Here is a 25,578-nt window from a genome sequence, read left to right on the forward strand (position 1 = left end):
AGTATGGTAAAAGGATGCACTAGGAGAGTGCAGGAGAATCAACTCACTTAACATTCACAATATAAAGGAATGCAAAAGTATTTCCCCAATTTCTCATGACTCTTGAAAACTTTTCATAAGACCATCATCAGGAAAACCTTTACCTAGGCCAGGAAAGAGAGAAAAGAGGGACTGTTAGGTAAAACTCCATCATGAAACAGACAATTGCAAACAAGGGGAGAGAATTCAAGCTTCCAAGATAGGATATATGGCTGATAAAAACTCAAGGCATCTATTCCTTGCATTTTAGTAGCACCTATATAGAATGGTACACAGAGGTGTTATTGCATAGTCTATGAGAATGCTAAATCATACAGTATCAAAAAATTTAGGCAGCTACATCCTCTATTTTAATTCCTTCCCTGCAAGTTCAAAACACAAAAGTACCTCTCACCATAGAGGTCTAAGTTCAAGACTAGAGCCAATAAAACTTATTTTTACCACCATACCCAGGAGGTCTTGAAATTTCATTGAATTCAGTGGAAATAAGCACATGCATAAAGTGGTTAGTAAATCACTTTCATAGTTAATACATGTAGTTACTAATAATAATTCATGGACCACTCCAGTGAACAAGCCTAAGAGTACTGATCCAATTGCAACCCAAAGTGGTTTTCTATGACAATCTATGAGAAAAATCAGACTGCCAGAGCTGAAATGTAATCTGTTGTCTACATATGAATAATTATTCCCAAACCAATGGATTTTTGGGGGGGTGAGATTTGATGGTGAATAAATATCATCTGACAAAACTGTATATTATCCACATAGTAGAGAAGGTTCAGTCTAGCTCTATGCTTGGATTTAATTAAATGAGCAGATCACACTGAATTCAATGAAGACACTCCTGTGAGTGCAAAAGGAAATCCTATTACGACAGTATTTGTTGAACTTTTCCAAGTCTCAAATAGTATCTCATTCAGGAAATTTTTGGGGAAAAAACTGCAAACGGAGTTCTAACTTTTGTCAAATAATAAGATAAGATTCAATGCACAAGGGAATTTTGATCAAATCACAGGGAGGGTGAAGAAAAATAACCTATATATCACATGAAATCCATAAAGTAAAAATTACAGGATGGTATCTTCCAGTGTTTACTGTAATATACATACAAGTATATTCTATTACTGTATTATACTATCAGATATAAATATATTAGATATGCTTATAGATACGTGTACTATCTCTTTGTAACATTACAAGAAAATGCTAATACTTGTGACACGGGTTCTTTCTTCTAATATAGAAGTATACTTTTTAGGTTTTCTACACAATACAGCAATATAAATCGTATTGATTGTAGGTATAGTCTATGAACTTCATGTAGTCTCCACAATTTTTTCTTTATAATAGATAGGTAAATTCTAGAAAAACATAAGTTATTTTATTTTGACAGCAATATAATACAACTCTCATAGTTCTAGTTCATGCCACCTGTTCCCTTTAATTTATGAATGAGACTCATTTCCTACATGCAATGTACTTCAACTGTTGTTCATCAATAATTCAACAGGTCTATTGTAATTTTTCTTCAGAGATCAATATAAATGTAAAAGGTATTTTGCTTTATTTTTGTTTTGCAATGACAGCACAGTTTCACGATAAATATATTTTACAGGGTAGTTCTGTTAACAGAACTGACTTCAGGATGCTGTAAGTTTTCAATGTAGCAAACTATAAAAATAAATAAAACAAAAAATTTTTCGGAGTAGATGCATTTTAAAAGGGCAGTTACTTTCATGTTTACCATTTGGCAATTCCTCATCTTATTTCTAAGTCAACTTCTCTGACAGAGTAGAAAATAGAAATTTGAGAACTGTTTTATATCAGCAGCAATGCTGAATCAGTAGTTTACCAGAGGAAAAATTATATAGAGATTTCCCCATTTAGTAACCACAAAGTCTGAACAAACATATTTAACTAGCTGATCATGTTTCATTCCAGGCAGAATTTTGGACCAGGACTTGAAAGAGATGAATTCTAGTCTCACAGAGTCACAGAGCATTGTCTGTCTCTCTTTCCAGTCTTTGTAAGTATGACATCATAGCCTGATTTTCAATTACTAGGCTCAGCAAAGCTCTAATAAAACTATAATGTAGCAGAATCTATTCTTCTCAATATTGTCAATTCAAAGCCTTCAGAAACTACAGGTAGGGCCCAGAAATTGAACTTAAATTCCATAAAACTTAAGTTTGAAATACATTATAATTTTTCCTACCTACAGATAATGTTGCTGTTCAGGTCTGGAACACTGTATTGAGTCCAGGAAAAATGGCTTTCTCTCAAGAATACATAGATTGGGGGTGTGTTTTGAGTTTTCAATTACCTACTGTGCCCTCAAAGAGGTCTCTTCAAGGCATGCATACACAATAACAGCAGTATGACTTGAGAAGAAAAAAACCATAGAATTTACACCCAATCAAATTTTGAGAAGACTTCAGTCTCATACTGGCACATAGTTTAGTTCAATTATTAGATAAACCTCTGCTGTCTTGGATTGTATTTGCAAACTCTGGAAAGGTCAGGCAGTATATCCTGCTTTATCATACTTTTATCCCTTCTGGTTTACCTTTTCACTTCTGCTGCATTTTAAGAAAAAGTAGAATAGAAAACTTGCTGGTTTGATTTTTAAATATTTTTTGAGAAACTGTCTTTACTTCTTTCTGAATATTGTGCCCAAAGATTATAGTTCCTGCAAATTAACCAAGACTACTCTTATTCAAAGCAGTTAGGAAAGGATACTCTGTACATGTCTAAAGAAGGAGAGGGGGGAGAAATCACATTTCTCCTGATGTTTTTGGGAACAGACTTTTCCTAAATAGCTTCACAGAATTCTTTGATTGTTTCATTACACTCTGTGCCAAAGGTAGATGGTTGCAGAAGTGATTTTGCACCGAGTTTTGGCAAAAGTGTTAAATAGAGTGTATTTAGCTTTTTTATTTTTTATTTTCATTTTTAAGATGGACACAAGTAAGATGTTCCAGACTTAAGTGTGCCCTGTAAGAATGGAAAGGGGCATTGTTGAACAGAGTAGAAACAAACTGAATTACTATTAGATTATTTTTTATCTATTAAAATATGAGGTCATTACAGCAGCTCTGTTTTTACTTTTTTTTTTACTACTTCTATATATGAAAATCAGAAATACTGCATATACTAGTGATGTAGTAGTAATCTCTTGCACAGTTTATCTGTAAAAATTACCATTCATGCTTAACTTAAAGTCTTCCAAATTTTAATTCTTCTAAAACTTTTTATAAAATTTTATCATTCAGATATTCTGTAGGTATGATTAGTATTATCTGATGTACATAACAAAAAATATCTTTTCATGCTACCAGAGGGAAAAAAACCCACTTAATTTAAAAAAGATGACACTGAATGCAGAAGCTTTCTTATGAACTTAATAAAAAAAGCACAAATGCTCTGGAGTATTTCCATGAAAGAGGAGACAAAAAAGATAAAACCAGGACACATGTAAAAGTGTTTTGGGAGAAAACAATTGGATGTGCCTATAAGAATTTCTAACTGGACAATGGTTATGTAGAAAGCCCCCAAAACCTGTCAAAACAGTTACACATTTGCTGTAATGAACAGAAGTGAGGAAGTTCCAAAAGCAGTTTTAGCTTACTGCAGGGTAATTACAAACAGCATTCAGTTTATAATTTCAAGCTTATTCCTAAAATTTACTTTAAGGAAACCAGAGACATACAAAAATTGTTATGTAAATAACAATACATCTTTAAAGAGTGAAAAATCCCTTCATGAAAACCAGAGTCAAGTGAGATCTTTGTGTAACAGTTAAGTCAATAATTTACAATGCATCTAAATTCATCATCAGTTTCTTCTTTGTTTCAGTGTAATTGAACAACGCTAAATTGGCTGGTTTACTCATATTTGGGTACCATAAGAAGCGTGAAGCTGTGGCACTGAATCTGCAGATGCAACTCTGAATTCTGAGCCATTCTCTGATAGATTGAGCAGTAAAAAATAGTCAAGAGAGTATGTAGAGAAAGCCACAAACAAACTTTCAAGAATAAAAACCTTTCTCCAGCTCTTTACTCTTCTGCTTTTCATGCTCATACCTTTCTATGCTTAAGATAATCCACTAGACAAACAAACTTTTGGCAAGGAAATTGTATTTTAAAAGCACAGTATGAGCTCAGGGGGAAAAAGTTCCCTTAAAATTCAAAGAAAATTGAAAATCAAATGGCTAAAATAAAGTTTGGAGAGATTTTTAAAATGCTATCAGAAAAAAAATCCTAGGCCGAAAGCAGCTCCTTTTTCCCAATTCAGCAAAAACATAGTTACATATCTACAGGAATGCATCTGAAAAACTTTACTTAAACCTTCACATTATCCTCTCCAAAGGATCTGTCAGTGTTTGACTGGTTGACTTGTTCCCATTCTTTGAGATTCAGGTTTCCTCCTAAAGTAGACTTACACAGGCACTTTGCAAATGCCTATGGCATTCCATTAAGAAATGCAGCTTTTCCTGTGACATCACCTGAGAAACACTGGAGAACAGATGCAAAAGATCCTACGCTACTTTTGAGCAGTGGCCTTGATGTGAATAAGTTAAGCACTAGTGACTTAACCTGCTTATGATTTTAATTTCTTATTCAATATACTTTGTCTGAACTTTTGCAATAAGAACGACACCTACTGCATAAAACTAATTACTGTGCTGTACGCAATAAATACACTCTTCTTATAAGCAGTCACTTAGTGATAGAAATGACTAGAGGTGGGAATAAATCTTAGAAAAAAAATTTTCCTGGATTTTTCCTACAATTCCTTTCAGAGGTTTTTCTAAGAAACTAAGGAAATGCTAAATCCCTTCGCTTCTACATTAAGTATCGGCTCCAGCTATAATTTCTGTACACTGATAGCAAAATGTAACTCCTGTACTTCTGTACAAGCAGTCTTGACTCAGTGTTGATATGAATCCTTAGAGAATGCATGCTTTGATTTTCACACGTGCAGTCACTTTGCAGTCATTTTTGCAGAAATATGCAAAGAATTGCTTTTGCAGAAACAAAACAAAACAAAAAGCAAGAAATCTACATTACTGCAAAGAGTTTATAAGGCCAAACAAAAAAAGAACTTGAATCCAGCATTCTGAACTCCTACAAGCAGACAGACAAATATATACATACATACATGTCTGCGTGGATCTTCACGAAAAATACACAAAATCATACATGTACATACAATCTGAAAATCAACAGATGCCAGACAGTCCTTAGGTTGTATGAACTGTAAAATCTGTCTCAAAATGAACATCTGGAACATTTAAATCTTAAATCCAGAGCTGATCTTGTAGCGCTAGATTCCTTGGGAATTATAACGAAGGACTGACTGCACAAACATCTGCCCCTGTCTCCTAACGGATTTATTTTCTTAGCTAAATTCAGGCAACATGGCATCTCATCCATGCCATGATGTTAATGTTTACAGTTGCTAGAATGCTATACTTACCTTAGCCCAGCATCACAAGTTCACTGTTAATATAAGATTACTCAGAACTTTATGATTACATATTGAAGCTTATTTTTGGATATTAGTCTTTCTGACACTCTTGAAGTGTTTAAGAGTCTCCCTAAATCCAGAGATTTTCTCAATCTTTTAGTTTTTCATGGTTTGTTCACTTGTTTTTTACCTTCTAACTGTGCAAGAAAATTCTAAAATCTAAAGTAACAGAAGCATTGAGAAGAAACAATAACAAGTGTTCTTGCTAGTGAAAAAAATATTTTAAAAAAATGTAATTTCCCTTGCAATATCTTAAAACTTCACTTCTAGATAGTATTTCTTATAAAAAATACACCAAAACCCCACACAAATGTGTGCTTTACAACCACTTGATCTGTCTGAATCATGGTTCTCTCTCTAAAACATGCGTGTACCCTGCAGTGACTGTGTAGGTTCTTTACCTCCTTAATTTTCACTTGGCAAGTAGCCCAAGCCTCTGCTTTAAATTTCCCACTTGGTAGCACTAGTATGGCACCTGAAGAGTAATTAGTTGTAAGAAAGGGAATTTGAATTGGTTGCTGAGAAGGAAAAAAATGTGCATGCCTAATAAAGATTTTTCCTTGAGTACCTGCAACACCATTTATTTATTTTTGCTTAGAATGCACCACTCTTTAAATAGACCACTGACCGTTTGTTGTTTGTTTTGTTTTTTTAAAAAACTTACCAGAAAACCTGAAAGAAAACTGGTTTGGTTTTAAGACCGTGCTATTTCACTTTTAGTCGGTCTTTTACATTACAGCAGCACTTATCTCGACATAAATTTTGCCCTTCTTTTTTTTTAAAACAGTTTCCTGATAATGGCCTTTTTTACTTTATTTCTCACATTGCTTTCCTATGGACACCTAAGGTGTAGTCTTCTAGGAAGGCAAATCATGAAGATGTCTCTGCAAGCAGAATATTTTACCTAATTACACATATAACTCTCTGTGAAGTTTACACTGTCCATGAAACTTTACATTATGATACTGTTTGTGAGATAGGCAGATCTCCATTGGTTCCAATGACCTTGGAAACTCTTTTGGAACAATTCATTACATATAAATAGTTATGCAAAATGAGTAACAGAAATGAGGTTTTCCCTCCTCTAGAAATTAGCAGTTCCCCAGCCCTAAGAAAGTGAAAAGTGCTGCTCCTGATACTGCTTCTGCCTTCTGTGCAAAGACAGAAATGCAGAGAAGTTTGAAGGGGAGGGGATTTGATTTCTTTTTTAATGTCTGTCTCCTTCCAGCAAGTCCATCTGTTGTAGCACTATAATTCTGCAAGCAGGATGTGTGTGTGACCAACAGGAGACAATTACTGCAAAAGTGTTTGTTGATTCAGCTCTATAAAGGGCAGGCCAATCACTACAGTATGAATAGAAAAGAATTCCAGCTGAGGAGCTGCATATAGATTAACACAAAATACATATATATAAATGAGAATGGGGAAAACCAGAAATGAGTAATAGTATGGGAAAGGATTAAGTAAGAATGAAGACTGCAGCAGAGAAGAAAGCTGGCATCTTTGGGGCTGTTAACCAAATAGTTTACTAGTCTCTGTTTTCACAAATCTTGTTCTCTAGCTTTCCACCTTGAGAGAGAGAGATGGGATTAAATAGATACGGAACTCATCTGAGCCCCCTTTGGAAGAAAACTCCAGTTGCCTTGAAGCACTCCACTCTTGGGGAGTATGGAGACAGTTGGTTTCTCCAAAAGTGCCTGTTCTTCACAGAGGAATGGGTGCTGGTTCATGTGGACTGACCAGATTCTCAGGAAAGTTCTCAGAACACAGGCTAAAAGTGAAGCTTCCTTCACCCATCTGAATGCAGGTAAAATGTCAGCAATGAAGACCACTTCTTTTTCAGAAGGATTAATGAATTGGATTGATAGAATAGTAATTAGGCCTCAATATCATTTGTACATAATAACTGATTCAGAATCACATATAAAGCATGCTAATATATAACATTTCATGATTTTGATCATAAATTAAGAGACAAAAAAATCAATGTTATCAAAATTTCACAGAATTACAACAGAACTAAGCTGAACATTGTAAGACACCATAATGAAAAGTACTTTACCTCTATGGTCAGTTTACTAGTTTGAAGTCTCTGATCAGCCAAATGTAGCTGAGTTGTTAGTTTTTCATTGGTTTCTTTAAATCCCTTCACAGAAGACACTGCTGTCTTTTTTTCGTTCTGTAAAACAGCTATCTGCTGCTGCAATGACTTAATTCTTTCCTGCAGTAGAGTAACAGAGTAGCCCGGTTTCTGGACAATGGTACTTCTCCTTTTTGTTCTGTTCGCTAAACATAAAATGGCATGTTACTAAACTGACAGATCATCATAAATAAGATGATTTCTGATTTTTCTTTGGCCCTTCAAAACACTGTTCTAGCCTCTAAAATATTTCTCAGTAAGCAAACTGGTAAATTAATTCAGTTAACCTATAAGTGCTCTATGTTGTTCTTTTTCTGAAGTGCCAACACTGCAAACTCAACCAGGACTTGGAAGTTAAATGTGGCTCAAGTTTCTGATTGGTATTACTGGAAATAAAGGCTTCAGTGTCTTGTTAACAGGGTTTTTTTTTAAGGTCTAAGCCAAAATACAGTTAGTTTTGTTTCATTGGCTGTGTTGGCTACAAGGGTAGCCAAACAAGAACAAAAGGTAGTGAAAAGCCTTATTTTAGTCAGTAGATTCAATAGGTAGGACTTAGTAAAAATAGAGTATATTTTAACTGTGCGAAAAGATGCTGTTTGACAGTCACTTTTTATACGACAATTTCACTTTAAAACAACAAGCTAAATCTTTGAAAATATACTCACACACATTTAAACAAGCAAATCCTGCAACAGCATGGAAGTGGGTTTGTGTAATATAGAAGAGGTTTTGGAATATCAGGCAGGAATGCTTTGTCAATCTTACTTATGAAGTTGCCAAAAAAATTTAATATTCCTACCTTTGCTTAGAATTGATGGATAAGATGTTATGAGACAGCAGATCTTTCTCCTCTTGGAACGTAACTTTTCTAGGTCTTTATTCTGTGAATGGCCCTAAATAAAAAACAGAAGCACAAATCTAGCAACTCTTCATTATGGCACACCAACCAGAATACTCCGAAGTTTTCCAGTTTGAATTGAAACAACAAATATTACTTCAAATAATACATAAAATTCTAATGAATTTTAATTTGAAAATCAGTCTTACAACATCGGCCAGCGAAGAGTACAAATTTCTGTCTTTCCCATCAAATGTAGAAGAAATAATGAACTATTATAGGTAAATCATAACCCTTTCTAAAGAATCCCAGAGAAAAATGAAGTGTCTGTTAATGCCTACATTATTTTTTTAGATAAGATGTGAATTTACTTGTAGGGAAAAAACATGGTGTGTATTACTTGAAAGCCTACAATATCCTATTTTTCAAGATATTTAAGTGAAAATAAAAAGGAATAGCAGTCTTATTAGTCCAAAAGGAGGAAGATCAGATTAGACACTGAACTATAACTGGAAGATGCATGAATATATATGAACATGCAAATACAACCCCTGTGTTTGTACAGGGTTTAACAAAAGTCAGCTGCATGCCTTTTAAATATCTGATTTGAAAAATCAGCTATTTCCAGAACCTATCAAATGTTCAATGACAGAAGCAGAGGCTGAAGTAGAATGCTGCTTGCAATATGTAAAATGAAAATGGCCAGAGCATGGCTTACTCCAAAATCAAAGTACTATTTCCCTGGGTCTTAAATGCTCAGTGTATTTTGAAACACTTTTGTTCTCGAATTCTGCAACATTTACCCAATTTTTAAAGTCTTCAGTTTGCAATTTCTATGTGATATCATGCAACATATTTCCAGAAATATTCGTAACTAAAATAGCTGTTCATCAAATTTCAAAGAGTAAACATCAACGGATTATCTGTTAACTCCAGTGAACAAATTACTGACGTTGTAGGATAGCTTAGCCATGAATTCTAGATTTGTACAATCACCACACAGTTTGAAGGACAGGGAACAGGATATACTAGGAAAAAAGAAAAGAAATGTAAGTGCCAACTTTTCAGACTAAAACCAAAGCAAAGGAAAACAAAGGAGGTCAAGTTCTTGTAGGTCTGTCTCCTCTGAGTAGTCTCTTGATTATTTTATTCCATGTCTCAAAGACAACAAGGGAAACCAGTACTAAGTCCCTATCAGCATGACCAGAGGATCTTACAAACACTGAAGACATGTAATTGGATGACCGATGCTAGTCTGAAATGGTGATTATATGTTACAGAGCACTGAGCTCTCAGTATATGATGAGCAAACGATCCATGCCTGTAGTGAAAAGATGGAGATCTCCACTCTAGGCCACAGCTCTGATAAATGTATGAGTTGTAAGAGAGTGCCAATAACTCTCCTGATACTGCACAGGGTATTATATATTTATACCATGTGGGGCAAAACTGAGAAAGTCCTTGTGTCATAAATGATCTCACCTCCAACCCTAAGCATAGCTCAGGACTTAGGAGATTTCTCTAGCCTCTCTTTGTATGAGAATACCATGACCCAACTGGAGTGTCCCTAAATACTCAGGAGGGATTTAAGATTTCTGTTAAAATTGGTGTTCCCAATTGTCAATACTAAACCTTTTTGCAATGCTATCTTCTGTACTCACAAACCATGTTTTCAGGTGCTTTTCCTGCAACAGGGGACTTCTACTGAAGCATATTTACCTGCTTAGGGCTCTTGGGATGCTTCCTGTGTATGCTCCAAGTCCACCAGTCTGTTACATACATGTATCAGAATATATCTGTGTTTCTTTTCCAGTAGGAACAGAGGAGATGTACCGGCTGTGTCTACACTACCAAGCAAGAGAGACCAGAGCCTCCTGGATTCCTTGCCTTGTATATCCTCACTTACGAGCAGCAGGAGGTAACAGGAGTAGCACACTCTGTCAGATTTTCACATATATCATGTGCACCTGCTCATACCGTGTAGTCTATACCAACAGATGGTTGCAGAAGAATTTCCCTTTTTTCAGCTTTTCTGCCAGAAAAATAGATTTTTTGATGGAAACACACAATCAAGAATATATAACAAGACGAGAGATTTTGTATTTCCTTTAAAATTTTGGAGACTAAGAAAATATAATCTGTTTTCAAATTCTTTATTATATCACCATACATAACAGAATTTCAGATTAGTTTTCTAATAGCAGAAAGTTGTTCAGTGTTTCAGTATTCTGTTTCTTGAACTAAGAAACAACAATATCTGCTTGTGTTTTAAATTCCATGAAGTGATTTATTGGAGCAAACACAGGAGGGAAAAGTATTAGACACTGTCCAAAAGTCCAAAAATGAGTCATCTGTTACAGATTGTATGGAGCCTCTAAAGACCTGGGGAACAACTGGCTGGCGCTCTTCTGTGAGAAAATAGCATATAGATGTTAGGAATGAGACAAGGGGTTCAAATTGCAGGCAATGCATGTAAATGGACTAAGAAGAAGATAAAAGCACACTTTTCTGGATAGAATCTCCTGGACAGAGATAGGGCCAAAAGCATCTTTCTAAGATGGAGACAACTCTTTCTGCACACACCAAAAGAACTGAGAGGTGTTCATGTTTGATTAGTCAGCACACCATTTTGCTAGAGCGGTAGAGGGGATGTTGCTGTTTCTTTGTTATGGGTTAGGTCACCCTGTTCTGTATGGCTTTTCTGATTGAGAGAGAGTTTAATGGGATGTCTGCGGCATTCTTCGTCTGGACTGTAAGACAGCAGGACTAGCTTACAGCAGCTTTACATTTTGTAATCAGCTTTTGCACTCCTAATGCCCCCTCCAAATACTTTTGCAGAGTAATTGTTCAGAAAATATTCTATATGATAATGAAACTACCCATTGAATATCTGAAAGCAGATTTTCTTTTCAGTTTACCACAAAAGTCAAATTAATTAAGAGGAGAACAGCAGTGACAATACTAACTATTAAACTTTACAACTCTGCACAGGAGAACAAAACAAGTTCTATTATATACCTTTTTATTATATTGCTGGGTTTTGCCTTCTAAATGAACAACGTTGCAGGACTTTTGACTATCTTGTATTTGCTTTTTTCCCTGTTGTTTACTTTTGTCTGGCAGTGGATCAATGTTTTGCACTGTCTTCATAATCACTGTTTCCAAACTTTCAGAAGTTGGTATTTCAGAGTCACTAAAACAGCACATTCCGGAAAACAAAACAAAACAAAGCTAAACATTAAAAGTTCCAAACAGCCAATGCTTGAGCACATAGAAAATAACACACGCAAGAAAGAAGAAAAACTAATATAAAATCCAAACAGTACTAAGTTGACTTATTCAACATATGTTTACAAATACGATAAAGAAGAAATCTCTGAAATTGTCTTATCAAGTTCTACTCTGTCAAATGGAATCCCACTCTACAATGCATGGAGGTCTGAGACTTTAACTGCTTCTTAAAGGACAGCTTTTGTTACAGTCTACAAAAGTGACACACATGAAAAACTACTTGATAGGACTTCTAGTCTGTGAATGGCTCACAAAGATACACTACTTTTCTACTTTTCTTCATTTTCACATTTGATAACAAAACAAACAAATGCACAATACTTCACTCAATAACATTTTGTTCAATTGAACTTTATTTGCAGTGTTGACTGAGACAAACTCAGAAATCACACTTCAGTGAAATCTCTACCTAGCACCCAGCACTAGTGCTTTTAAATTCTGTAAGCTTGGTAGTCCTTCTAATGAAGTTGCCTGCCATGCAGAGGAACTGGACCTGAAACTTTCATTCTACTTCAAATTTTTCCTTAAACTTGCACTCAATGTGCTCTTAATTTCCAGTTTTTCACTGCCTTGCCCCAGATTATCATTTGTTCTCCGATATTCAGTGAAGTCTATCTTGAAACACGAAGTCTTGGATATATCATTTTCTATACCATCAGTGGCTATTCATCATCATTTGTGCAAAGAGATTTGTGAAGGAATCCCTTCACAGAAGGTAATCTTGATTTGTTACTTTTAAACCAAGACATTTAAAAAGGCACAACTGAGTTCAAATTAAGTTGCACCGTCATAAAAATCAATGGTTTAGAGATGGAGGCTACTTAACCAGAGAAAAGGCCTAAAATTGAAGAGACGAGTTCATACAGAAACACGTTTATACTTTCCAAAACCTGTCCTGACACATTGGTATGTCTTATTGACTGATAAGAACAGAAATAAATGTAATAGTTTGAAGGTGCTGCAGTAGCAGAGATATTTCTAACTATGTACACATTTCCCTCACTTGAATGCTTTCAAGGAATGTTCTATTTAGAAAACGGAAGGCTTGAATCTAGAAACTCAGAGACAGCTACTAGTGATAAAGAACAGTATTTATTAATAAGTAAAAGAGGGAATTAAATGAAGATATTTCCCTGACTTGTTGAGAATGACACCTTGAAACATAACCTTCAAAAAAGTTCACTATTCTACGACAAGAATTCCCTAACCTGATACTAGTACAATTATCGAAAGTAGTATTTATGGCTAGCCACGACAACTGAAGCCATACAATTTCTTTCCACTTCACTTCAAACTCAAATTGCAGTAACAATTTGTTTGCTCAATTTTGTTCTTAAAAAGCGAAACACAGTAAATTAAATAAAAAGCTCACTAATTGCAACAGAAAAACACTCATGTTTTCTGTAAAAACAGATCTGCAATATTAAATTAAACAGAAAAACAAACAAGCTTTACATTCATGATAGCAACTGACAAATTATATGGTTCTTAATTTGTTTTCTCTCTCAAGATACTGTGTTCAGGAGCCCCCTACTTTGCATGGGGAGAAGCAGCAGAAGGGCTTCATTTGCCACTGTTGATTTGTTCCATATGACATATAAAGCCAACGCGAAGCCTACAAAGACGGTTCAGTTTTCTTTACTCTTTTGTCACCTTCTCTATATTTTGGGTAAACACAGGCTTGAGAAATTTCTTTGCATGTCTCTTAGGACAAAGTATTGAAAGACAAGGTGTGATACCCATTTACCTTGTGGCTTACTGCTGCCTCCTGGAGCACGTGTGGACAAACAGAAGTAGAAGCAAAAACTCTACACGTTCATGAAGCTTGCCAGCGCAATTTTCTGAGGGCCTTGTGACTCATGACTGGGACTCTATGCAGTAACAATTACCTTTAAAGAACTGATTTTTAACCATCATTCAATTAAAGTTAGTACAATGACTGTGCATAAAACATACATGAAATAATTACTGTGGATGGTTCTTAATTTAAAGGATGTTAAACAGCTTGTAGACATCTGCTAGCAAGCTGAAATGGGTCATTCAAAATTTATCTAACTAAATTAAGGGGAAAAAATGTTTCTCCTCCCGGGTCGGCATGTCACAAGATAACTAAACCGACTTAGTAGGCTTGCCTGGGAATCCTTAGCTGTCAGTGGTGAATATGCAAAGGGCCAGCAAATTAAATCAACCTGCCAAACTGTCAATTTCAAGCCTTATGACTGCATGAAAATAGCATCACTGGAAGAAATCAAGCATTGCCTTCTTTTGGGTTTCCTGGCACCTATTCAAATACTCATGCAGTTGTGGCTAATTTTGCATGCAAATTTCAGTCAATAAGCTCAGAACAAGACCTCCCAAGATATTTCAAAGGATCTGACAGTATTTTTTTTGAATACCAAATCAACAGTAGTTGAAATTCAATCTCCATTTGCTAGTGCTTTACATATGCACAGTGTCCCCTCTACAGGGCTAAGTTAATGAGAGCCATACCTGCTTTCACTCACATCCTCCCAGCCGTCCTTACTGAAGTTCTCAAATACATTACTCATAACCTTGATGGACTGTTTGAGAAAAGCTCCATGATGTCCCAAAGAGCTCTTTTTCTTGGCTGTTTTTAATTTAACCTTGGTGCCTGTTATCTTGCAATTACATTGCCCAGAGGTTGCCACTGCTTTGGCTTCATCCAGCAAACACTTCAGCTCCTGCACTTGACTCAGCAAATCTTCATTTTCATTTCTCAACCTGTTAGCTTCTGCCTCTTGCCTCTTCAAAGAGGCAGCTTCTTTTTCCTGCTCATCAATCACTAACTGAAGTTCTGCTTTGTCTTTTTTTATTTCACAAATCCTCTTAAGTAGTGTTTCCAGCTCTCTTTCTCTTGTGTCTGCGTCTTCCTTTTGGACTTCTAAAGATGCTCTCAAATAATTTTTCTCCTTCAGTAAGTCCTTATTTACTTCTTTCTGTTTCTTTAATTCCTCTTCAATAGCTTTGAATCTTCTTTCTAGTTGTTGTACCTAACAAAAGCAATTTTAGCATTCCTAATATTTCAGCCTACCCAGCAGAAAAAAACCTATTTTTTCAAATGTATTTACTATATGACAATAATATTACATTAAGCACAAGGACAAAAGCAATCTACAGTCCTTAATTTAAAAATAATTCTAACGTAGTGCAGATGAAAACATTTTAGCTGCAATAATACAGCTGTTGAACAAAGGGCAGATGGTAAAAGAAGTTAAAATTCCAGGCAAAGTGACACAGAAGTTTAAGTATGCTAATGAACCTTCCTGATGCATCTTGAGCTCATTACTGACTTGGTTATACATACTAATTGAATTTAAAAAAACATTTTCAAAGGGAAAACTATTTTGAAATACAGACTATTTTGCACTAGCTATCTAAATCAACAAGTTCTTTCAAGTGTTGTAAATATACAAATTAAATATTAATTTGACCTTTCAAAAAACCCCAAACAAATCATAGTAAGACATATCAGAAGCTCAGCACCTAAAGAATATGAAGGCTGAAATGTATTTTCTATTCACAGAAAGGGAAAATCTATCCTATTCCAATGAAGCCACTTTACAAGCTTCTCGTATATAGTTTGAAAAAGCATACTCTGCCTATATATGATGCATATGCTTTGTTTGTAAAGTCCTTTGAGGTTTACACATATTCAAAGCCATTAACAATAAACTGATTCTCAATGTTCTGCTGGAATATTTGCTTAAAGTTACAACCAAACTCCACAATTTCCAGAAATAAGCGGCAATTTTAATTTTAGCAGATCCTAAAACAAACATCTAGTCTGTGAGATTTCCCGGGAAGCTTGCAAAGGGCATCAGAGTGAGTTTTGTGCTCAGTAACCACTTAGTCATTTTGGAGAAATATTTTTGGTTGGTTTTGTACAAGCTCCATCCATGCTCTTTCACTAGGGGAAGTGCCAGGTGCTCTAGATTTTTCTGGACATGGGAAGAAAAGACTATTTTTCAAGGAGCTATAGTAGAATGCACATGGCCAACTTCAGCTACTCACCTTGTAAAATACTGGCCAATTCCATCACTTTGTAGCAATACGAAATGTCAAAACTTGCTTTGACATTGAAAATATTGAAACCATAGTATTTTCTCAATAGATGCTGTATGTTTTTGCAAGGACATTTTGCCAATACATTTAAATTATTTTAAAATGTATGGAATGATTTACAAAGTGGGTACTACAGATTTGATTCAGATAACTGAGAGGTCTTAATGTACAAAGTAAATTAGGGCAAGAGCTGCTCAAACTTCATATACATTTGTGAATTTGACACTGAATTTCTGAGTTTGATAGCAAACCTTTAATATGCATGCCTATCCATTGCTACCTTCCTTTACGGAAATTCATAGCACTCCCACAATGAAGAGAGATTGCCTTATGGCTACATAAAGGTATTGGGCGAAATTAGAAATAAAAGGGATTTTTCTAAATACTTCAATGAAACCAAGGTTTATTATTAAATTCATAGTTCGTACTTTCCTCCCCAATGATAAGGAGTTAGACCAGTACCTTTCTTCAACCACCTTCCTAAACTGAGATTCTGCTATTATTTTCTCAGTTCTTTAAAGCAACCTTTTGCACTCACTAGCACTTAAAGTCATGTATGACAGCTGGAAGGAAACAAACAATGAATAGCTTCTACACCTGTCCCTAAGGTACCATCATAACTGTGTATATCCATAGAGATAAAAATTATGTAGTACCTGGCAAACAAAATTATAGTTCTGAAATATAGATGATAAGCAAGCATAAACTGTGTGACATTTCAGATGGTAGCATTCATATTATTTCAATTACTCACTCTACCTTAAGATAAATGAATGTGAGCACTTCCTATTCTGTGTGTTATTATTTTAACATGATGTTTGTCATTCAGTAATAACGAGATGACAGCCTTCATTGCCTGACCATATGGCAAGTGTTACAAGTATATGCAATCACATCATCTGCTGTAAATTACCATACTTCCTACAAGTTAATTCACAAATAAAAAATAGACATACCCGAACTGACATTCAAAGTTATAGATTTGTGTTTATTCAATTTAAGCGTGCTTTTAAAGATTTATAAGTAATTAAACAAATACTATTTTGCAAAATGACAAACAAAAGGTATGATACTGTTTGAAGGATGTCTTTTCTTTGCAGCAAACAAAACATATGGTAAAATACAAGTGAGCCCTCTTAAGTGAACACCTGTTAACATACTAAACTACTTGTGTATATTACAAATATCAATACAAATAGCAACTAGTTAAGAACATCTTGTTACTCTATGAGGTAAACCATGTAGAATGTTGAGCAGTAAAGATTAAATACTCATCATATTTGCTAAGCCAAAGAACACTAAATGTGTACGGTACTATCTAGTGAAAAGAGTGATAAACCCACATATGTAGAAAATATTTGCATATGCAATGTTGTGCTAAAATTTAAATACAACAAAAGGTGGATTTATCACTATTATGCATCAGTTTTATTCTGTAGCAAGAGCTCTGTGGAGATCATGTAAAGTTAAATACTCAGCAAAAGAAATGAAGGTTTCTGAACTTAAAAGTGGTAAAATGCTAAGCATATGTTACTTCAAATTTAAATAATTTGTTAGTTTTTAACATTATAGCTCTAAACATTCTTTTTGTTTTCTCTGACATTAACCATGTTTATCTCACATGATACATTCACAGCTACTTCACTAGAATTAATTTCTGACATAATTTTGGAAATCCGTATTTTTGTATTAGGAAAGGAAAATCATGGCCTAAATTCGTGAGTACTGACATACATATATGATTCTTGCAGGATCTGTTTGCTGGGGTTGGTATCTTACCTTCTGTAACGTCTGATGTGAAACTTCTTTCATATTCCTCTTTGGAGTACTGTTCTTGACCCCATCAACTTCACTAAGTTTAAAAAGTGGCTCTATCAGAAAATAAATAATACATCTCTATCAGAGAATAAATATATTATGACACCTAGTATTTCAATAAAACAATACCTAGACATTTTAAGAAAATGCATTCTTTACTTCTGCAATTATTTATAATGTGGTCTATTTTCTTGACAAGCCTTTTGGTCAGTTTCTAAAGAGTGACCTATTTTCAAAGTGTTCTGTCACATAATTATGAATCTTCATAGCATCACAGTATGTTTTTTTCAGAGTACAAGCTTTTCAAAGGTACAATAGATCTGCAGGTTAAAGACGCTGTACTTTCATTCCGATTTTTATTCTTTTATAGACCATTCCCTCTATGCCTTAAAAGCAGAATTCATTGCCTTTTTATCTACACAGTCACTACCAGTTTTGTTCTCTAGGTCTTGTCCCCTGCTAGGAGGATCAGAGTGATTGGTGAACAAAGCAAACAGTAACAGAATTAGGATGGATGAAAACTTTAAACCCCTTTTTTTGTTAAGTGAAAGATCACGTACTTCACCAGATAAATCACATAAATCATTCCATTGTAATACTGAGAATTCATAACAATTAGAAATTGATACAACTAATGAGAGTGAACATGACTCTAAGCATCACTCTCAGAGACAGCTATGCACTTTAGATACTAAAAATCCCACAAAAAAAAAAGAAGCTAAAAATTAGATCTATTCATAGAGAAGAATGCTAAGAAAAAGTTTAGAAGTACTAATACATACGGTAAATCAGAAGTAAAATACATTCTGTTTAGATTTGAACCAAGAGCTTAGCATTCACAAATTGCCCACTGCTCACAGAAATGAGCACTAAACACCTCAGAAGGACTTCTTCTTAGAATATGAAATACTAAACATTTATGAATATGAAAAACTAAACAGGAACAAAAAAATCCCAACACTGTAAAACCACCACAATATTCACATTTCTTTTCTTGCTCTTCTTCCCCCCAAACTAACTTAAAGAATTAATCTTAAGGGATAAATATCTGTGCTACATGGTGGAGGTCTGCTTTAGAAGTATCATTTCAAACTACAAGCAGACACTGCAGGTCACTTAAAAACTTTTGATTTATAAACAAAGCAAGTGTAGAAGAAAACAGTGTTACTCTCTGTAGATTCACAATCCTCTTGATATAAACAGTGACTAACAAGTTTGTTAGAGTGAATTAGACCTTTCTTTTGTCTTTGGAACATGTCATGGCCAATTAATACTTCTGTATTCATGAAATAAATGGAACACTATTCTAAAGATAATAAAAGCTGAAAAAGGTAAAACTATGCATCTGGGGAATATGTACCTTTACCTTGATATTAATATGTTAGTTCCCATGTTATTTCAGACTACAGTCCCCCAGCACAGTGGTACTGCATACATTTACAACATTCTTTAAGTAACACACAAAGATAATATGAACATGCTTTTCATCTTTTTCTAAATATTCACTCATTTGAATGTCTGCTGTAGCTTTTATATCAGCATTTACTGTACTCCACTGAAAAGAAAAATGATTTCGCATAGTCAAAGAAACTGATCAAAGCACACAAGGTATGATGTTTATTATGTGGATGTATTAAAATACAATTTAAAAATCTATAAATAAACATACGATATGCAGAGAATAAAGAATACTACTGCAAAATAGACAGGAAAGAATATACATGTTCATTATTATCACAGAAGTCAAAAGCAACATAAATTAAAGAAAAGCCAAAGGTCACTCATGCGTAACCCTTTCTATTGAGCAGAAAATAAATGGCCTATTCAGCCCCCTTCTCCCCTCCTCCCTTCTAATTGTTATGTAATTGTTCACAGGAATTGGTTAGGGAGGCAATGAAACAGCATTGCCTGTAACTGTCTGTCTGTCTATGATAGCAGAAAGATTCATCATATCAGTCTACTCAGCAAGACATACGCTCTACCCATCATACTCCTACATAAAAAACCACCAAGTTCTCCTTCAAGGAATAGACCCACAAGTCATAAACCCCACGAACTTCAGTCATCAAATTACCGTGGTCTTACAGAAGTATACTTATGGCCTACTGAGAAAACATAGTTAACTACCACCTTTAGAACATAACACTTAATTCCTAATTAATAGTCACCAAATCTGATCACGAGTTAGTTCAACTCTACTGCCAAATGGTACATGAACTATGATAGTACAGTTCACTATTAGTATTTGCAGAAAGCCTTCTTACACAGAGAAAAAACTATCAGTTTCAAAAAAACCAGAGCTGTGTATCAGTCACTCATAGAGTACCTACATGAACCATCAAAAGAATGACATTTTTGCCTCCAGTATGCACCAGGTGAAGGATCCCTCTGACAGACAGGAGGTGTGATGGTCCAGAAAGCTGCTGTGTTACTGACTTCAGTGCTAGCCACCCATGCTCCCAAAGATGTGCTAAGTCTGAAACAGCTGGAGGGAAAAACCACTGTGAAGACCAGAAGGGAACGCCTTTCTCATACATGAGCTGGGGACATGGTAGATTCAGAAATCTCATAATGAAAGAAGCCTTCAAACTGCCTCCTTGAAGAAATAGGGGGCCAACAGTCTACCTTCTTTTAATAAGGCATTTGCTATTTTTCTGAATAGGATTGGATGGACCCACTTTCCTGCTCCTGGAGGAAATGGCATGAGTACCTGCTAACACATTTCTTACATTCATACACAAATAATGACATGAATAGCATGAACAGTGAATTCAGATTTGATGACTACTGGAAAATAATTGGCAATGGCGAAAGAGACACCTTGGACAACTGAATCAGAATGGAAAGAAATTGGGAATGGCAGGAGCAGAGTTTCCTTTTCCCCTGACCGCCTTCATCTTTGACCAGCAGGGTTTGAAAAATGATACAGATGAGCAACAAAGCTATCCAGTACTTCCTCCTGACAAACACAACTGTTATCTAATCAAGCAAGAGGATAGAGACTATCTTTTTTAATACAGGGAAGCTCAGCCACTTTTTTCAGAATTTACCCCTTGATGTTAGAATGTCTGATGGAAACAGGTACCTGCTAAGGTGAAAGTGAATTCCAACATCATTGATAAGCTGAGTAAATTCATGTCAGGTTTCCTTTTAGAAAAGAAAACATACTTACTAAGACTGTGAACAAAGTGTATTTAGACCATATCAAGTTTGGACTCTCAGCAAATTACAGGTAACAGACCTGAGGTTGTACTTTTATTTGGGAAGAGGAAGGCATTTAATACCCATTTTAGGGCAGAGGGTGTATGCACTTTCTTAGTGCATGATCAAGGATTGCTCACATACATTCATTTATACTCAAAGATGGACATCCAGCTTCAGCCATTATGGTGCAGTCTTCTAGAAAATGTCAACCAATTGATAAAAGTGTCCACCACACTGCAATACCCGAGGATTTGCAAGGGGAACAACAAGGAAATCACCTTCTATAGACTGGATGAGCAACTATTTTTTTATACTTCAACTGGTAGAAGTTTGGAAATGGCTGGAATCAGCTCAGTCTTAGTGCTAACAAAAAATGTTGCTTAATACATATCTTTGGACTCAATTTTGAATCTTATCAAAAATTTCCTGTCCATCTAAGTGATACCTATAACAACAAATGCTGGAAAAGGTAAATAAATTTTGCCTAACACACTTCACTAGTAGTTTAACCCTTTTTCTCTGTCCCAATATAACAACAACTAATCATCATACCAATAACCCAACCAGAAGTGTGTATCTACCCACACACTTTTAAAAGGGGATATGTTTTAATCTGAAAAGATAATGAAAAAAGAAGGAATAAAAGACTAATTGTTAAAGCACTAAACATGTCAAGAACTTGCAGTTTCAGGGATCTGACTGTTTTTTGGAAATGCATGGTTATTGCTCAGCAGGCCATCAACTCCTCCTCACCGCTGGTTGCCTTTCCACTTCTCTCTGTGCAAAGACTGACTAAATTGGCAAAAACAAAGAAGTGATTTTTAAAGTCAGTATTTGAAACCTTCACTAGTTCCCTTTATCTCTATCTAGGGCTATGAAAGTAACACGTAAGAAGTAACACAAAAGAAAACAGTACCTTTCAGTCTTCAGGAGCTGGATATTTCCATTTAGTTTTATAGATACTATAAAACAGATTTAAAATAAAGGAAAAAAAAACCTTTATTTTTTCATTCAAGTGGCCAACATTATCACAAAAAAAAGAAAACAGCCACTAGCAGAACATTAGGATAAAGAATGGTAAGGCTTTATTGCTAAGAACATGCAGAGTACTTCTCCAAGTCTACTACTCCCTTCCTTTGCACAATACTGTGCATAAAGAATTCACCACAGATGTGACACCCAGCTGGACTGTAACTATGCACTCTTGAATACTTCTCCCAGACAATTCAGGAACAGCAAATAATACAAAGAATCAGAGGATTGATGGAGAGGCAATGGTAATGTATTACCTATCCGACTGACAAAGACCCATCTTCACAGAACCATCAACTATTGTAAGGATTGTAAAGAAATAAAAGAAGATACTCATGATCAATTCTTATAAGAGTTCCACCATTTTGATTTACTTTCAAATTCATATACCTTGTGAGACTAATATTAAAAAAGAAGTCTGAATGAGCATGAAATTTCTGTATCACTGTATTTCAATACTGCAAAAACTATTTGAGATTCTGGAGAAAGCTTCATAAAAATATAAACATGTTTTAGATTTTACACATATATATTTATATACATACACACGGATATTTTAAACATAAAATAATTAACTAATTTTCTATGTAGTTGTATTGGGTTTGTGTGGCAAGGTTTTGGTAGTGGGGGGGCTGCAGGGGTGGCTTCTGTGAGAAGATGCCAGAAGCTTCCCCTATGTCTGATAGAGCCAATGCCAGCTGGCTCCAAGTCGGACCCACTGCTGGCCAAGGCCGAGCCCATCAGCGACGGTGGTAGCGCCTCTGGGATAGCTTATTTAAGAAGGGGGAAAAAGATACTGTGCAGCAGCAATTGCAGCCAGAGAGAGGAGTGAGAAGATGTGAGAGGAACAGCTCTGCAGACACCAAGGTCAGTGAAGAAGGAGGGGGAGGAGGTGCTCCAGGCACCGGAGCAGAGATTCCCCTGCAGCCCGTGGTGAAGACCATGGTGAGGCAGGCTGTCCCCCTGCAGCCCATCGAGGTCCATGGTTGAGCAGATATATCCACCTGCAGCCCGTGGAGGACCCCACACTGGAGCAGGTGGATGCCCGAAGGAGGCTGTGACCCTGTGGGAAGCCCGCGCTGGAGCAGGCTCCTGGCAGGACCTGTGGCCCCATGGAGAGAGGACCCCACGCTGGAGCAGGTTTGCTGGCAGGACTTGTGACCCCGCGGGGGACCCACGCTGGAGCAGTCTGTTCCTGAAGGACTGCACCCCATGGAAGGGACCCACGCTGGAGCAGTTCGTAAAGAACTGTAGCCTGTGGGAAGGACTCACATTGGAGAAGTTTGTGGAGGACTGTCTCCCATGGGAGGGACCCCAAGCTGGAGCAGGGGAAGAGCGTGAGGAGTCCTCCCCCTGAGGAGGAAGGAGCAGCAGAGACAACGTGTGGTGAACTGACTGCAACCCCCATTCCTGTCCCCCTGCGCTGCTGGCGAGGAAGAGACAGAGAAAATCGGGAGTAAAGTTAAGCCCAGGAAGAAGGGAGGGGTGGGGGGAAGGTGTTTTTAAGATTTGGTTTTATTTCTCATTACAGTACTCTGATTTGACTGATAATAAAGTAATTTTTTTTCCCCATGAGTCTGTTTTGCCTGTGACGGTACTTGGTGAGTGATCTCCCTGTCCTTATCTCGACCCATGAGCCTTTCGATGTATTTTCTCTCCCCTGTCCAGCTTAGCACGGGAGTGACAGAGCAGCTTTGGTGGGCACCTGGCGTCCAGCCAGGGTCAACCCACCACAGTAGTATATACACATAAGTTGCAAACATATATTAGTGTACATCTATATATAAAAACTGTCATTGATTTAATAGGCATATGGAGAACTTAAGGATAAACATACTTTGAAATAAGAATATGTATGGCTTTATGCTTACAAAATACACATTAAAGAAAAAGAAATTAACCTTTGGAGAGAAAATAACCTTAAAGTTAATATTTCTAATAGACTACGTACACACATATAAAATACTATACCTTCCCTTTTTTGTTGTAAACAAACTCCTCTATTGTGAACTTACCCACAGATCGGTGTACTTTCATCTGATCCAATTCTTCTTCAAGGTTCAGTCTACAAAAGAGGAAATAAAAAAGAACCACAGAACAATCACATAGATGCCACTAAAACCATTAAAAAAATTAAACCAAAACCATATCAATATATTGCTGGGGAAAAAGTTATCAACATCCAGGAATTAGTTCTAATTTGACAACATCTAGCATACTTCAAACATAAGGAGCCATTTGTACAACAGCTGATTAAAATTTATAAATCTGAATTTACAAAATTCAGATATAATATTGGTTGTAACATACACTGAGAAGCTTCAGCCCATCCTTTTTAGGTAAGGAAACGCCTGAGATGAAAAGGAGACTGGTAGGAGGTGGAATCCTGTTAAGAAGGGAATAAGTATTTGGTCTCAGGGGAAACCACCAGCCAACCTTGTGCAGATATATCTTACCATTCCTCTTTTTCCAGCGACTATTTGAGAAACTTATTAACAAAATCTCTCCTCCCCTTTTCCAGCCCTGATCTACTACTATATTACTACTATAGTTTATGCTGTATTATCAACCAGCCAAGGTCTGTACAATAAAATACCTGAATTACTGTTTTTCATTTTATTAAGATTAGATACAAATAAAGTTGCCAGGATACCAATGCTAAAGTTTCAACGCCAAATTGGGAAATACTAGAATGAAAGACATTAATTTAAATGGTTCATTTATACTTGTGTTTTCTGACACAATCTTTAATTATATAGTTGTACACTATTTTAGCAATAGGATCCCCACCTGTCTTAGCCTAGGATCCTACAGCACAGAGAACAGAGGGCAGTCATTTAATATGCAGATATTGCTTAAAATATAACCTTATATCCTATACAAATACATATTATTCTAGCTCTGTTCTGAAGGTTGGATTGCTAATTTCCTCACAGCTGTTTGCTGTACTCTGAACAGCAGCACCTAACTGCTTCACAGGAAATTTATGCTTTACAAAATCTCTCTGAGATAAGGCACAAAGAAAATCCGGCCAAAATATCTGCTAACTGAAGGAAAGGGTTTAAAAAAGGTCTTTCAGTATACACAGCATTTTAAAACAATTATATGTTAAATACATCTCTGACTCAGCTGTAACACGACATACAAAGAAAACGATAAACGCGAGAAGTTAAAGTAACTTGCTTTGCACGACACACAAGACTCCAGCTATTTTCAGGATCACTCAGCTGCCTTCACAGGTTGGCTTTCTTTGCTCGTCTTTCATTCTCCATGCCTCAGTCATCATCAGTTTCTATAACACAGACTACAGTGGCCTTTACCTCCACACTGTGCTAACTCCTTATAGCATGTTCACTTTTTGCACTGCATGGCAAAATGCTTCCTTGAAAAAAACATTCTGTTTATGTAATTAAGGACTGTATTCAACATTACATGCTTCCTGCTCAAACCTCTATCTTCTGAACATGTTATTTTTCAACTTTAAAAACACTACTGGAATGAACACACGTTTAAGTGCATATATACCTACATACTGACTCCCTACACACCAAGTGACAAGCATACAATGATAATTGTACAAGATTTTTTAAAAAGCTAACTT

General features: G+C 35.9%; 1 protein-coding gene across 1 annotated transcript in view; it reads right to left on the reverse strand.

Moving 5' to 3' along the window:
• The window catches only part of CNTLN (centlein), a 207,462-nt gene that overhangs the window by 52,590 nt on the left and 129,294 nt on the right, over positions 1-25,578 (reverse strand). The window contains exons 13-18 of the mRNA XM_050912620.1: positions 23,993-24,042; positions 17,703-17,794; positions 14,331-14,851; positions 11,568-11,742; positions 8,511-8,604; positions 7,634-7,857 (exon numbers count right to left, since the gene is read on the reverse strand). Coding sequence (XP_050768577.1) covers positions 7,634-7,857; positions 8,511-8,604; positions 11,568-11,742; positions 14,331-14,851; positions 17,703-17,794; positions 23,993-24,042 — 1,156 coding nt within the window. The remainder of the gene's footprint in view (positions 1-7,633; positions 7,858-8,510; positions 8,605-11,567; positions 11,743-14,330; positions 14,852-17,702; positions 17,795-23,992; positions 24,043-25,578) is intronic.

Source organism: Gymnogyps californianus, chromosome Z (genome assembly GCF_018139145.2).
Source record: "Gymnogyps californianus isolate 813 chromosome Z, ASM1813914v2, whole genome shotgun sequence".
Classification (NCBI taxonomy): domain Eukaryota; kingdom Metazoa; phylum Chordata; class Aves; order Accipitriformes; family Cathartidae; genus Gymnogyps; species Gymnogyps californianus.